At 39.4% G+C, this 16,067-nt stretch overlaps 1 protein-coding gene across 2 annotated transcripts in view; it reads right to left on the bottom strand.

Moving 5' to 3' along the window:
• The window catches only part of LOC136867275 (SLAIN motif-containing protein 2), a 193,504-nt gene that overhangs the window by 47,904 nt on the left and 129,533 nt on the right, over nucleotides 1–16,067 (bottom strand). For both annotated transcript variants that reach the window (XM_067144424.2, XM_067144425.2), the window contains exon 7: nucleotides 2,615–2,709. In XM_067144424.2, coding sequence (XP_067000525.1) covers nucleotides 2,615–2,709 — 95 coding nt within the window. The remainder of the gene's footprint in view (nucleotides 1–2,614; nucleotides 2,710–16,067) is intronic.

Raw genomic sequence — 16,067 nt, 5'->3', positions numbered from 1 at the left:
TGAGACAAAGTGTCTCATAGTGCATTGGCACTGCTGGTGGCTACAATTAGCCTACGCAGTGGCCTCCCCGGTATGCACTAGCCAGTGTCTTGGTAGGTGTGCTAGGTACTAACTGATGAGCCCAGCCTAGCACACGAGGGCGAAACGCTAGCAGCCAGGAATGAGTTAGCTGGAAAATTTATAATGTCCAATAACGGACCATTTGTATTGGTATTATAAATTTACTAATTCGGAACAAATATTTCAGATTCCCTACGGGAATCAACATCTAATCACATAACTGAGAAACCCAATATTTTATTTGACCTTTTCATTACTTATTACAGAAAAAACAAATCGGTCGTTCAAAACTCTTTCTTTACGTCAATTAAGTGTCCCCCGCCAATACAAACACCATCACTTCCTCTCCCGTCCACCGCGCCTTGAACCTTTCCTATCCCTCCCACCTTCCACCACTTACATCATTCCTCCCCTTCGTATTCACCTACCCCCTCTCCCGCTGATCTACTCCGCGCTACGCTCACTCCGTAAGTTGCGATCAATACAGCAAGTTTGTTCCACGCAGCGCAAGGCGAGTTATCGTTTATATTTTCCGGTGCCTCGCTCGTTCTCTATTTGATTACTCGCGTTAATACTAACTTCTTTCCCCAGGTTCATTGGTGTTCCGATTGAACTGAGACTACTTCTGTTTAACACAGCAAGCTTTTCATTCCACCATAGAACATGTCCAACTTTGTTAACTTTTAATCTTATGCTGGTCTCATCGGACAACTCTTCCCTCTACGCTAAAGAAGTGGAACTCACATCTAGAACTTTTTTTTTTCTTTTTCTTCTGCTAGGGGCTTTACGTCGCACCGACACAGATAGGTCTTATGGCGACGATGGGATAGGAAAGGCCTAGGAGTTGGAAGGAAGCGGCCGTGGCCTTAATTAAGGTACAGCCCCAAAATTTGCCATCTAGAACTTTCTAGAAGCATATACTTAGTTATAAATTTTAATTGTGCAACACAGGAGTAACTGTCAACCAAAGACTATCTCATCAAGAGTTTTTACGTGACTTCACAAAGATTTTACTTGTCAATGTGAACACTTCTGTTACTTTGACCATAATTCGCATATACAGTTTTTCACTTTTGTCTGTCATTCCACCACCATCCCATCCTTCTAGATCCTCTCTCATTTCTCCACATTATTTTACTTTATTTTATCACTATGTCTTTTACTGTTGTAATTTGGCTAGGCTGATGATGGTCCACAGTGGACCGAAACTAATACCTATTAATATCATTGTAATGTTTTTGTAAAACATCAAATGATTTTTTAGTATTGAAAAGGTGGAATATTAAAATTTTGTATTTACTTTAAGCATAGTCTTAACTCAATACGGAACCTAACAATGAAGTTTATTACTTTGAACTTTGATAGAGTGCTAAAATTCCCTAAAATAGTCATAGAACCTCTAAGATTTTTAACCTGATATAGTTTTTACTTATTCACCCTGCAAATATGTTCTAGTGCAGGTATTTGGGTATATATAAATTTAAAAGCTGTAATTCTTTTATTTCAGTTTCCATGGTATATTTCCCGTAGTATGAGATGCAATTACATTTTTTCTCATGGGTTTTTATTTCCACTTCTTGCTTCTTGTTGTTTTAAGGGGCCTAACATCGAAGGTCATTGGTTTCCACTTCTTAACAAAAGAAAAACCTACATATGGTCTTCAAATTTGGCTTAGAATATTTATATATACTACTTTTTAAGATATTATTACCAAAGAAACCTAAAAATAGCACATATGGGTAATTCAGATTGAATTTTAGTTTGTAGCCCTAGCGCGAGTGTCCGAGGGTCAAGACTTCCTACTCTTCTGCCCTCTAGTTATTCCTACGTTAGTTGGATATAATGCACAAAGTAAGCGAGACAAAACCAAACTCTACGTCCCCAGTTAAGTTCCGTGAAGGTCAACTGTCAGAGAGCGACTAGCCTGCATCAAGACTGGCTGGTACAACCTTGCAATACTTGCTGGCAAGGAGGGATGGGTGTGAAACAAGACTCACCTATGGGAAACTGGCAGGTACAAAGCTTGCTGTACTCACCATCTGAGCAAGTTGGGCAGGTGCAGAACAGGTTTTTATTCATCTCCAATATTTAGCTGCCAGAGGAGAGTGATTACTTCAGTTATGTACAGATATTTCAGTTGTCTTAACAGTGAATACTGTAATGTACTCGAAACATCAATAACCTGTAACTAATGTCAATAAAAACACTGGTATGGATGGAGCCACAGGAAGAATGTATGTTCAGTTTAACAGACCCCCAGGAACTTCAACACACAATAACTTTATACGATCACGTAACTTGCAAAATGATCCACTCTGTTCGCTCTGTTTAACCCTATTGATTCTACATTTTACTTAGTTATTGATGGTGATGGTGGTGGCAAATTTTGTTTTAAAAGGAAGTACAACTAGGTAACCATACTTTCTTAACAACTTGAGTGTAGACATAAATTAGAATAATTTAATTTCTATGCTTACACACTTGTTGGCACTGATATATAAACACTAGATTTCTCAACAGACAGAACTAATAAATATGACTGATTATGTCTTACCTGAGGTTTAGGCACCGGCTGTTTTTGGCTAGGAGGAACGAGCTTCAATTCACGACGCGGTAAACCAATTGTCGTATTGCTTGGAGGAGGGCAGTCTGAAATGAAAATAAATTATTTCAGCTTTGGAATGACCTGCACTTTTTTTTTTGGCACAAGTGAAGTTGCATTCATTTTTGCATATGAACAAGAAACATTCAGGGTTGTATGATATTTCTGAATACCAGTAATTTAATTAGAGAACTAAAGAGGGTGATAGAAAGTTCTTAAACCTTAATAGACTACATTATAACAAACATTCCAGGGGAAGTATGCAGAAGTACTGTAGTAGAGAACTTTGTTCCAGATCACAGTGGTCAAGAATGAAATATTTCTTATCCTCTTTAATCTAAAATAAATAACCCAGTAAGGGAAGTCAGAAGAAATGTGTCAAAAATAATATTAACCCCTTATGTGTCAAAAATAATATTAACCCCTTAAGCGGGGAGCTCAGTACAGACCAGCGCTCTCTCAGATGGGAAGCAATTTCCCTGATCGAAGAAAGAATTTAAATACTTGCTTAAAAATCATCTTAGACTAAAATAAACTCTGCAAGGACCCTAGGAGAAATATTTACTTGCAAAAGGTACATTAATTGTTGAAAAATCATATTATTTTTAATTTTTCAATACTTTGTGCAAGAACTTACTAAGTGCTTTTGCACTGTGATACTGAGCTTAGTTTCTCCTATAGTTTTTTTTACAATTTGTTTTATGTAGCACTGACACAGATAGGTCTTATGGCGACAATGGAATAGGAAAGGGTTTGGAGTGAGAAGCGAACATGGCCTTAATTGAAGTACAGCCCCAACTTTTGCCTGGTGTGAAAATGGGAAACCACAGAAAACCATCTTCAGGGCTACCGAAAATGGGGTTTGAACCCACTATTTCTCTAATGGAAGCTGATAGCTATGCGACCCGAACCGCACAGCCACTTACTCGGTTTTCCTAATATTAAAACTCGGGAATTACGTTTATACAGTAACTTATACCTAAATATTTTCAGCAGTTTACTAACATCTCTGTCTGGAAAGAAATGTTTGTACATGTAAATTGTAGATTTACAAAGTTTATATGCACTTAAAAAGTTGAGAATGGAATAAATTATAATACCCATAAAATTTTCTGTTATGTTTTTATTGTTTTGAGGGATCCAGTTTATATACCTTAAGTTTATAACTAACACACACGGACTATATACATTACACTACACCGCAACACACCACACACCTTCACAGCGTTATGTCTTTTACAGTTGTTAAGTATGATAATACATGAAAGCAAGGAGTGGGACATGGGGACACTTTGCAATCCTGACATGTAAAGATTGTCTCTCATCTTTACTTTTTTCCCTCACTTAGAAGAGAGGATTTCTTTACAGGGAAATGTTGTCCCACTAAAAACAAAAACGATCCTGTATATGACATAACATAAGGAAAATAAATGTTCAATTACAGTCGACTCTCGATAATGTGAAACTAAAGGGACCAAAGAAAAAGTTCAATTTACTGAGAGTTCAAAATAATAGGAGTTCAAGTAACCAAGAGGAAGGGAGGGAAAAATTCAAATAAGCAAGTTTCTTTCACAACATTTGTACAATTATGAAATGTTCACACAGAAATGTTCATTTGAATGTTCATACAGAAATGTTCATTTGAATGTTCATACAGAAATGTTCATTTTGAAAAAAAGTCCGTAATTTTCTTTTGAGTGAGCAACTTCCATCTATCATTGTCCAATGAATTTTCGATAGTGATGAGCGCTGAGAAGAAATCGTCACTTGTGTCCGTTCTGAGGGCGTAGGAACGCAGGGTAGTAAGAGATGTCCTTGCCTAGCTCAATGTGACTGCAATTGGCGGTTGTTGTTCTTCGTTTTCTTCCTCGTCCTCATCCAGAGAGGCTAAATTCAACAGTTCAGCATAGGTTAGGGCACCGTGGACACCGATGTCATCGTCAACTTGAACGTAAACCTCAAACGTTAACTGTCCACAGTTAGGTAGAAGTCCCCATCCTGAGTCAAAATTCGTAAATTTTGGCGGCTCTGATGACTGTTCCACGTTTTCAATTTGCTTAAACCTGCACTTTTTGAAGCAGATATAAATGGTGGTATGGTTGACATTTTTCCAGACCTTTATCAATCATAATTATAGCTGCCAAACTCTTATGTTCGCCTTCTCACCTTTTTCGATGCTATCCAGTACAAGAAAAACAATTTCTCTGCGGTAGAGAGTTTTTAAATTTTGAATAATGCCTTGGTCTAATGGTTGTAATCTTGATGTTGTGTTGGGTGAAAAAAAAAAAAAAAATCAATTTTAAGTGGTCTAATGGTGGTGGGTTATTATGCATGGTGCAGTGGTACAAAAACAGTAAGATTTTGCATTTTTCCTTTTTCATGTCACTATTAACTGAGGTCAGCCATTCATTAAACAACTCTGTCGTCATCCATGCTTTTTTGTTTGACCGATAAGCTATGGGCAGCAATTTTATTCCTTTGAAGCAGCGTGGTTTTGCAGATTTCCCTATAATGAGTGGTTTCAACTTTTGAGTCCGTCCATGTTACATGCTAGAAGGACAGTTATTCTTTCCTTGCTCAGTTTCCCTCCACGACACTTCTCGTCTTTGAACGTTCAGGATCAGGAAGACATTTATAAAAAAGCCCGGTTTCGTCTGTGTTGAATATGTTCCTTGGGTCATAGCCATTCAAAAGTTAATTTAGTTCGTCAATCCATTCGGAACAAATGGAATTATCGACACAGACGTTCTCTCCGCAGATCTTTTTAAATGCGATGGCATGTCAGTTTTTGAAATTTGAAAGCCACCCCTCACTTGCTGCAAATCCTTTACTCCCGAGAGAGTGAGCAAAAGACTTGGCTTTTTCCGTCAACATGAAACCGCCCAGGGGAATATTTTGTCCTACACTGACGAATCCACTTAAGCAAGTACTCTTCAAGATGGGGAAATTCACCCTGACGTGACCTTTTTCTACTCGCACTTAAGGAACTTTTGGTGACGCGATCTTTATTTTTCAAAATCATCAACAATGTCGATGGTAAAATACCAAACTGTTTAGCAACATGTTTTTTTAATTGTCTATCCTGCACAACTTGAAACATATGCTTTTTTTTCACTTATGGAAAGACACTTGTTGAACTCATTTTGATACTTAAAAATTACTCAAATCAAATGTTAACATACTGTAAAACACTTTAACGTTTGAAAGAAGACTCAACACTGAGAACTCACTCATACATCTCATTATTGATGTAAACAAACGACAGGTCTGTGCACGATAACAATACATACTGTAATCACCGACTTCAAATTATAGAACGTCGATGAGCAAGATGCCATTCCTACAACTTCAAATTACCGATGGGACCAAATAACATTGATTTTTTTCAATTTATCAAGTATTTTTCAAGGGACAAGGAAAAAACTTCAAATTATCGAGAGATTCAAATTGAGTGCATTCTGGAATGCAATGACAACCAGACAACAACTCTTACTCTGAATTAGTCCTGATTAACAAGAGTTCTTCTATTATATCATTGTGTAAGTCGCAACGATGAGGAGAAAGTATGTACTTTAACGATGAAAAGTCTCCTGACACTTGGTTGTATGGATGGAATTGTCGCAAACTTGTCTGTATGCATGTTGCTCAAATGTACCTCCAAATTCCTTCAATGATTGCCCTAGAAATAAATTGGCCCGTATAAGGCTCGCAATGCGCCACAGGATTCAAACATGTGGAAATGAGATTGTGTGAGGAATATTCCTAAAGGCAATATATGTACAGCAGATTGGGAACTAAATGCAGTAACTATGAGCTGTCTTGGTGATAATCCTACTATATGAAGTCGCATGTCAGTTCCTCACAGAATCGACTTTTCATCATTCAGAATCAACATAGCTGAGCAAATACTGAAAGAGCTCTGAATATGCCACAAGAAAATATTCATCTCATGGAACCACAATGCAGAGGCTCCTTGGAAGCCACTGGGGACATTTCCCTTAGAAAATTGCTGCTACAATGAGTAAATCAGCCCCATCAAGGGGATGCAATGTCTCTTTCAAGTATGGAATCTGGAAGAAATCTTGTTTTGAGTGTGCCAAATGTAAAGTTGCCCCATGTGGATGGTCTTTCATCCTGTATATAAAGGAAAGGGTGATAGGCATAAAGCTGAAAATTACAGGCCAGTCAGTTTGACATGCATTGTATGTAAGCTTTGGGAAAGCATTCTTTCTGATTATGTAAGACATGTTTGCAAAATTAATAAACGGTTTGACAGAAGGCAGTTTGGGTTTAGGAAAGGTTATTCCACTGAAGCCCAACTTGTAGGATTCCAGCAAGATATAGCAGATATCCTGGATTCAGGAGGTCAATTGGACTGTATTGCGATTGACTTATCTAAGGCATTTGATAGAGTAGATCATTAGAGACTACTGGCAAAAATGAGTGCAATTGGACTTGACAAAAGAGTGACTGCATGGGTGGCTCTGTTTCTAGAAAATAGAACTCAGAGAATTAGAGTAGGTGAAGCTTTATCTGTCTCTGTAAAAATTAAGAGGGGAATTCCTCAAGGCAGTATTACTGGACCTTTATGTTTTCTTATATATATATCAATGATATGTGTAAAGAAGTGGAATCAGAGATAAGGCTTTTCGCAGATGATGTTATTCTGTACAGAGTAATAAATAGGTTACAAGATTGTAAGCAACTGCAAAATGACCTCGATAATGTTGTGAGATGGACAGTAGGCAATGGTATGATGATAAACGGGGATAAAAGTCAGGTTGTGAGTTTCACAAATAGGAAAAGTCCTCTCAGTTTTAATTACTGCGTTGATGGGGTGAAAGTTCCCTTTGGGGATCATTGTAAATACCTAGGTAGAAATATAAGGAAAGATCTTCATTGGGGTAATCACATAAATATGATTGTAATAAAGGGTACAGTTCTCTGCACATGGTTATGAGAGTATTTAGGGGTTGTAGTAAGGATGTAAAGGAGAGAGCTTATTTGTCTCTGGTGAGACCTCAACTTGAATATGGTTCCAGTGTATGGGACCCTTACCAGAATGACTTGATTCAGGAACTGGAAAAAATCCAAAGAAAAGCAGCTCGATTTGTTCTGGGCGATTTCCGACAAAAGAGTAGCGTTACAAAAGTGTTACAAAGTTTGGGCTGGGAAGACTTGGGAGAAAGGAGACGAGCTGCTCGACTAAGTGGTATGTTCCGAGCTGTCAGTGGAGAGATGGCGTGGAAGGACATCAGTAGACGAATAAGTTTGGATGGTGTCTTTAAAAGTAGGAGAGATCACACAATATGAAGATAAAGTTGGAATTCAAGAGGACAAATTGGGGCAAATATTCGTTTATAGAAAGGAGAGTTAGGGATTGGAATAACTTACCAAGGGAGATGTTCCAATAAATTTCCAATTTCTTTGCAATCATTTAAGAAAAGGCTAGGAAAACAACAGATAGGGAATCTGCCACCTGGGCGACTGCCCTAAATGCATATCAGTAGTGACTGATTGATTGATAATGATATTTTTAAAAATGTTATAATGTGGTGTGTAAACACTTTCTTACTTTACTACCATTAAATGTAAAAGAACTGCATTCCCAGGTACTCTTTCCAGAAAAATAATTACATGCCTATGGGTTAAATAAGACACAAAAAGAACAACTTCTTTCTGTTTTGATAAAAGTTAGCAGTGAATTTATTTCATCTGCACAATTTCTATAGTTTCAATTAGAGTGCTATTTTATAATTAGGACACGCCTAAGTAAAATAATTGTAGTGCAGTTATTTTAACAGTTAGTATCTTGCTTTACCATCATGAAAATTTTGTGTAGTATAAAGTATTTCCATCCTCTGACATACATATTTTTATTCACAGAATACGCTATTTTATTTCTATTGATATTTATGTGAAAATAAAAGAATAACCGAGGGAGGCAGGTATACGGACTGTGGATGTTAATGAGCATTAAGGAAAATGAGGGAAGAGAGAATTATGTTTTTAACAGAGAACAAGAATGAAGGTAAGTCTCTCGCAATCAATGTACAGGATATGAAAGGTAGGTAAGGGGAAGGGAAAGGAAAGGGAAAAGTTGTGTAAAACAGATGGGCTAATATTTTAGGGGGAAGAAAAATAAGGGCTAAGGGTTCTCCCCAGGGAGTGAGTGCAGGACAGGTATTTGTGAAGAATCGGTATGAGTCACTGCAGGTAGAACAGCAAAGGGAAGATGGGAAACAGGGAAGTGTTACAGAAGAGAGGCAAGGCAAGAGGAAAGAGAAGGAAAGGGAAATGTAGAGTAAAGGATAGGGAGAGGGAGGTGGAATGGGGTTGTGAGAGGGAGAGAAGGGAGAAAGAAGAAGGTTCTATAGCTGTCAGGGAAGTTAGGGGAGATGAGGAGAGGAGGGGATCTAATGAGGTGGGTAAGATTGAGACTCTGTTCAAGGACAATTCTATTGTCGGGTATGTGGGGAAAGTGTGAGGAGGAAAAGGAGCCAGGGTTGAGTGTTATCCAGGAATTAGGTTAAGGCAAATATTGAGGAAAGTAGAAGGGAAGGAGGAGGTTAAGTAACAAACCAAACAAACCAAACCCCATGGCACTACAGCCCTTGAAGGGCTTTGGCCTACCAAGCGACCGCTGCTCAGCCCAAAGGCCTGCAGATTACGAGGTGTCGTGTGGTCAGCACGACGAATCCTCTTGGCCGTTATTCTTGGCTTTCTAGACCGGGGCCGCTACCTCACCGTCAGATAGCTCCTCAATTCTAATCACGTAGGCTGAGTGGACCTCGAACCAGCCCTCAAGTCCAGGTAAAAATCCCTGACCTGGCCGGGAATCGAACCCGGGGCCTGCGGGTAAGAGGCAGGCACGCTACCCCTACACCACGGGGCCAGCAGGAGGTTAAGTACAAGGCATTTCCATTTTGATACCAACAACATAAAGCAAGGAGAAATAGGTACTAACATAGTTGGGGATGTATGGGATGTGGTTATGACAGCGCAGGAGAAGATTAAAAGAGCATAGACGGTTATCAGTGGAATGCTGAGTAGGAGGGATACTGACCGGAGGATGATCATGGTTTACATGTGACTGTGGAGTGGATATGTGAGAAACTCGAAGTGAGATTTGTAGATCCTAATGGGTGGGTAGGAAATAGGGATCTACGCTTAGATGGACTACACTTGAACTGCAATTGCACATATAAGTTGAGGGGTTTGTTCAGAAGAGTTATAGGGAAATATATATCGGGAAAAGGACTGGAGTAGGGAGTCGAAATGAGGGTATAGGGATGTGGAAGCCCAGTAAAATGATATAAAGTTGTTAGTGTTAAACTGTAGAAATACTGTAAAGAAAGGAATACAATTAAGTAATTTAATAGATACCGAGCAGAGTGGCTATGCATGTTAATATACTATGGCTATGGAGCCTAGCTCTGCATTCGGGAGATGAGTGGGTTCGAACCCCACATCAGCTCTCCTGAGAATGGTTGTCTGTGGTTTCCCATTTTCACTTCAAGGCAAATGTCAGGACAGTTCCTATTCACAGGCCACAGCTGATTCCTTCTACCACCTTATCCAGTTTCATTCACAAACATTCATTTCATCATCATTAGCCTCTCAATTGAGGGTGTCAGGAAGAGCATCTGGTCATAAAACATGGCATGTAATTTCATCCTACCTCATCCCCAACCTCATATCAGTAAATGGGTCTAAGGGGAGAAAAAAACACATACACCTGATATTGTACCAGGAATTGAATAACGGCTAAGAAGTTATATTATAGATACAGACATTTTCTACCCGGAACTGGAGTGTTTACCATAGACAGGACCGGAATGGTAGAAGGGAAGTGTTCATGCTGGTGAAAGAGGAATTCGTAAACTATAAAAAGTTGATTATGGGAAACATGAAATTCTACATGTAAGGCTCATCTCTAAAAATAATAGGCAACTTGTTTTTGAGGTGTTCAGACATGGGAAGGGTGGCACTGACAAGGAATTCTTTGATAAGTTATGCAGGGAACGCTATAGAAAGGACACATTATTGTAGTGGGTGATCTCAATTCACCAAATAATAACTGGGAATGTAATGCAAATGATAGAAAGCATGACCAACAAATGGCAAATGAGTTAATCTGGGAAGAAAAGCTGAATCAAAAAAGTGACAGAACCAACTAGAAGAAAAAATATTCCAGACATAGTGCTGATGAAACCAGATAAGCTCTATAGAGAAATCAAAGTGATAGATGATGTAAGTGATCACGAAGCTGTTTTCATCACAGTTAAACATAATTGCAATAGAAAGGAAGTTTGTAAAATCAGGACTACTACGCAGTACCTTCGGACTGATAAGAGAGGCAGGAGGGAGTTAAAAATTCTTATGATACGTAGAAAATGGTAAAAAAACAGCCTATGGAATAGGTTTAAGTAATTTTTGAAAATGTGAAAATACGCATGCACTTTTAAAGGTGCTACAGAATGGTAAACACCCATTATATTATAATAGAGAAGGAAGTGGAGGTTAAAGGGAAATAGCATTAGGAATGGTTGTGGACAGAGGGAGGGCATATGATGCTGTTGATGATTTGTCTGTCAGATGGAGATGTAAAGCTTTGAGCAGACCCAATGGTGCTATTCGATAGGAGCAAGTTATGTGCCAGCACTGTGTTTCACCCACTCCCTTTCTACTACCATATATTATTAATTTCATCTCTCTCTCTCTTTTTTTTTTTTTTGTGCTATTGGCTTTATGTCGCACCGACACAGATAGGTCTTTTGGCAACGATGGGACAAGAAAGGGCTAGGACTGCGAAGGAAGTGGCCATGACCTTAATTAAGGTACAGCCCCAGTATTTGCCTGACGTGAAAATGGGGAAACCACGGAAAACCATCTTCAGGGCTGCCGACAGTGGGGTTCGAACCCACTATCTCCCGAGTACTGGATACTGGCCACACTTAAGCGACTGCAGCTATCGAGCTTGGTCAATTTCATCTCATTAACTCCTCTGATAAGGTTGATATCAGGAAGGGCATCCAGTCATAAAAATTAGCTACTAAGATTCATCTTACTTCATACCCGACCCGTAGAGAAATGGGACAAGGGTTGGACTTAACTGGAGCTAATAACTTATGGTAACACTCGTATGTGATGTGGCTTATGACAATGGAATATATATTTGATTTGTAGAGAAGAATTTCCAACATTCAAAGATAATCATTACTGCCTACTCGCTAGGGATACATATCGCAACGGCAAGTATACTTGCTAGACCATAGGTCTTTGAGGTTTATGCCTACCTGAAACCTGAGTTAAAGGGATGGGGAGGGCTCACAGAATGTTATGTTATATAAACAAAACAAAAACAAGGCATCACTGGCATATGTGTATGGATAGTGGGAAACTGGGAGAGAGACTTGTAGATCAACAAGGGTAGGTGGGATATAGGGATCTGTGAAAGCCTTCACTTTACTTGAAGTAGTATGTATATATTAGGTGGTTTGTTTAGAAGGATTATAGAGAGGTATATACAGGGGAATGGGGTAAACTAAGAAGTAGAGGAAGCTGGAAGTCAAACAAGGATAAGGTTACCAGATTTCCAGATGGCAAATAAGAAACACTTCAATTTCTTCACCATCGTCATCATTATCATCATCATCATCATCATCCAGCTCCTGCTGGGTCGGGGTATTTATGGCACTTTTCCATCTTCCTCTTGCCTTCCACCATTCCTCTTCCACGCACTTGTCCCAGTCTAAATTTCATCTTCTTATGCTGCTCTTCACTGATTCAATCCACCTTGTTCTAGATCTTCCTCTTGCTCTCTTACCCTCGCACTTTGCCTACAGTATCTGTCTTGGAATTCTATTCTCCTCCATCCTCTTTACATGTCCAACACCTTAGTTTATTCTTTTCAATTCTCTCATTTAGCTTTTCCATCCCAACTTCCTTCCTAACATCTGCATTTCTCACTCTGTCTTTCCTTGTCTTTCCTATCATACTTCTTAGGAATTTCATCTCACTGGCTTGAATTCTATTCTCTTGCCTGCTAGTCAAAGTCCAAGTCTCAGTTGCATAAGTCAGTATAGGTACATAGTACATTTTGTACATTATCTCTTTACTTTTCCTTGGTACTTCTTTGCTCCAAACAAGTTTTGTTACACTTTGGTAGAATGCATTGCCCTGCTGTACCCTCCTGCTAATCTCCACATCCACCCTAGCATTTTGCATTAATTCACTTCCTAGGTATTTAAAGCTGTCCACATTTTTTCTAGACTCTGAGTTCCAGTTTTTTTCATAGGGCCCTTTCCTAGCCTTTCCCCACTGCAACACCACCATAGTCTTGCTTTTGGTGATGATGCTTGCTGTTTAAAGGGGCCTAACATCTAGGTCATCAGCCCCTAATGGCACGAAATGACAAAATGTAAGGATAATTAAAAATTCATAATCTTCCACTGACCATAATTCAAAACGTGAGGATGAAGAATGAATGGATGGATATGAAGTTAAAACAATTAGTGGATCCGACCTGCAATGCCCAACATTTCAAGAAACTAGCGTTAAACAATAGTATTACTGACCAAGAGACTGCTTCTAAAGCACAATACTGAATCGATGATGTTTGTAGTCTAAAGAGGTCCAAAATCCATGTCATCGGCCCCTCATAATGGTACTTATCGCTAGGAAAGTAGAACCATGGTATTTGTCATGTTGCAGTACTAATCCAAAGTAGCGTAGACTCGCGGTTTTCCACATATTATGGTACTACTCACAGGTAATGTAATGCGTACATGTAACACAGACCTATGGTGTTTCACACATTGTGTTGCTATTAAAAGGCAACGCAGACTTATACATGCAACGCAAACCTATGGTGTTCATAAATGGACCAACCACAGGGACTCGCACTATCCCGTGACGTTCCTCACATAGTGAGTACTAATCATAGGCAAGGCAGAACCATGGTGTCGCTCATATAGTGGTACGAATCACAGGTACTGTAAAATGCATCCTAAGCACACACTGTCGCTACTAATCACAAACCTATTGTGTACCTAACATAGTGGTACTACGCACAAATAAAAGCGACCCATGGTGTTCCCTGCATGGTGGTACTTATTACAAGTAGTATCATGGTTCTAATTTGATCATCCCTTGGTTGCCCCTTTTAGTTGCCTCTTACGACAGGCAGGGGATACTGTGGATGTATTCTTCATCTGAATGCCTCACCCACCGGGGGTAGTCTTGTTTTTATCTGTAATGATTTTCATTACATACTTCTCAATTTTTTCTTTCAGTACATCTAGTTGTTGTTGCACTTCTTTACTGTTCCTTCCCCAGATCACATCATCATCTGCAAATGGCAATATCTTCATCTCTTTATCTCCATAGGCTCCCTTTGTTTCCTTTACAACTTCATTCATGCCCATAATAATTAAAAGAGGTGACAGCACACTCTCCTGTCTTAGTCCAGTCTTATTCTTAAACCATTCTGTCTTTCCAACTGGGGTCAGTACCCTGCTAACACAGTTTTTATACATTGCTTGCACCATTTCTAACATCTCTCCTAAGTCTCTTCTTAACCATGGTTTCCCAAACATTTTAATTTTATTTTTAGAATTGGCTTTACGTCGCACCGACACACATAGGTCTTATGGTGACGATGGTATGGGGAAGGCCTAGGAATGGAAAGGAAGCGGCTGGCCTTCAGGTACAAGTCCAGCATTTGCCTGGTGTGAAAATAGGAAACCACGGAAAACCATCTTCAGGGCTGCCGACAGTGGGGCTCGAACCCACTATCTCCCGGATGCAAGCTCACAGCTGTACGCCCCTACCAGCACGGCCGACTCGCCCGGTCCCAAACCTTCTCTCTGGGGACACAATCATATGAATTTCTTTACCATATAGCACTAAAATAAAACACCATAGCCATTAATGAATGGAAAAGGTGACCAAGGATGTATTAACTAACCGGTAATAATATACCAACATGAAATATTTATTATATATTACAAACTAAAATGCACTAGTCTCTGGACTGAAATATACATTTCACAAGTACTTGTCATTTGAAAGTGCAATCTGCAACAATTTCTTAGTCAACAAAACTTTTTTGTGAAACTCCTTACAATTATCATAGTTGAAGTGCAACAACAACAACTCCCTTTTTCCAGGCGACACAGGTGAAATGCAAATATGGTTCCTCTCCACTTCGTCTTGTCTCTCCAGCATTCCTCATCCAACACTGTGTTCTGGTCCAGAGTCCGTTGTCCTATGCCGTTCTTCACAGAGTCCATCCATCGTAATCTTGGTCCTCCTCGTCCTCTGTCTTTCCAGAGCTTGTCTTAGCAGTCTTTCTTCATTCATCCCCTTGATATGTCCAAACCACCTCAATCTGCTCTTTTTCAGTTTGTCACTTAGTTTTTGCACATTTAGCTCTTCTCGTATGTCTGCATTTCTCACTCTATGCCTCCTTTTCTTCTGTTTCAAACTCCCCAGGAATTTCATTTCAGCTGCCTATACTCTACTCTCATCTCTCTGAGTCACTGTCCAGGTTTCTGCTGCATGTGTCATTAAAGGTAAGTAATATCCCTTGTACATCATTATTTCTTCAGCCTTCATTGATACATCTTTATTCTATACTAATCTCTGCACCTGGTGGTAAAAGGCACACCCCAGTTGTATCCTTCTACCAATTTCCATATCCAGTCTTCCATTTTCTGGCAGTTCACTTACCAAGTATTTTAAGTGTTCTACTATTTCCAGTTCCATGTCTCCAATTTTGATAGCTCCTTTTCCTTCTTGACTTCCTCTACTCATCACCATTGTTTTGCTCTTCTCCACGTTGATCCTCATCCGCATTGTTCAATCCTTCTATTCAGTACATTCAGCTGTTGTTGTACCTCTTCATCTGTGGATGCAGTCCACATATGCAGATCTGCAGAGTGGTCTACACGAGGTGTAAGTTAACACCTACAAATGTAATCCCAAAAGTAAGGTCTCCTATTTTTTTATAAATACAAGACCTGTTTATTTCTACAATGGTTTACATCATTTTACAGCTTGAACATTTAGCTATTTTTCTACATAATCACATCTTTATACATTTTTGTAGATGCTGTGATAGTTTTTGTATGCCCATGTCATACCAGCTTGCCGCCATGCTGTTCAGGAAGTTGTGAACCTCATCTTTCATCTCGTCGTCGGTGCTGAATCGCTTTCCAGCCAAATGTTTTCTTTCAACTTAGAGAGCATGTGATAGTCACTGGGCACCAAGTCGGGACTATAGGTTGGGTGGGTGGGTGGTGATGTTCCACTGAAACTGTTGCAGGAGAGCAACGGTGTGCTGGGCGACATGCGGGCAAGCGTTGTCATGGAGAATGTTTACACCCTTGCTCAACATTCC

The sequence above is a fragment of the Anabrus simplex genome, chromosome 3 (assembly GCF_040414725.1).
Source record: "Anabrus simplex isolate iqAnaSimp1 chromosome 3, ASM4041472v1, whole genome shotgun sequence".
NCBI lineage: Eukaryota > Metazoa > Arthropoda > Insecta > Orthoptera > Tettigoniidae > Anabrus > Anabrus simplex.
This window is presented reverse-complemented; position numbering and strand designations above follow the sequence as displayed.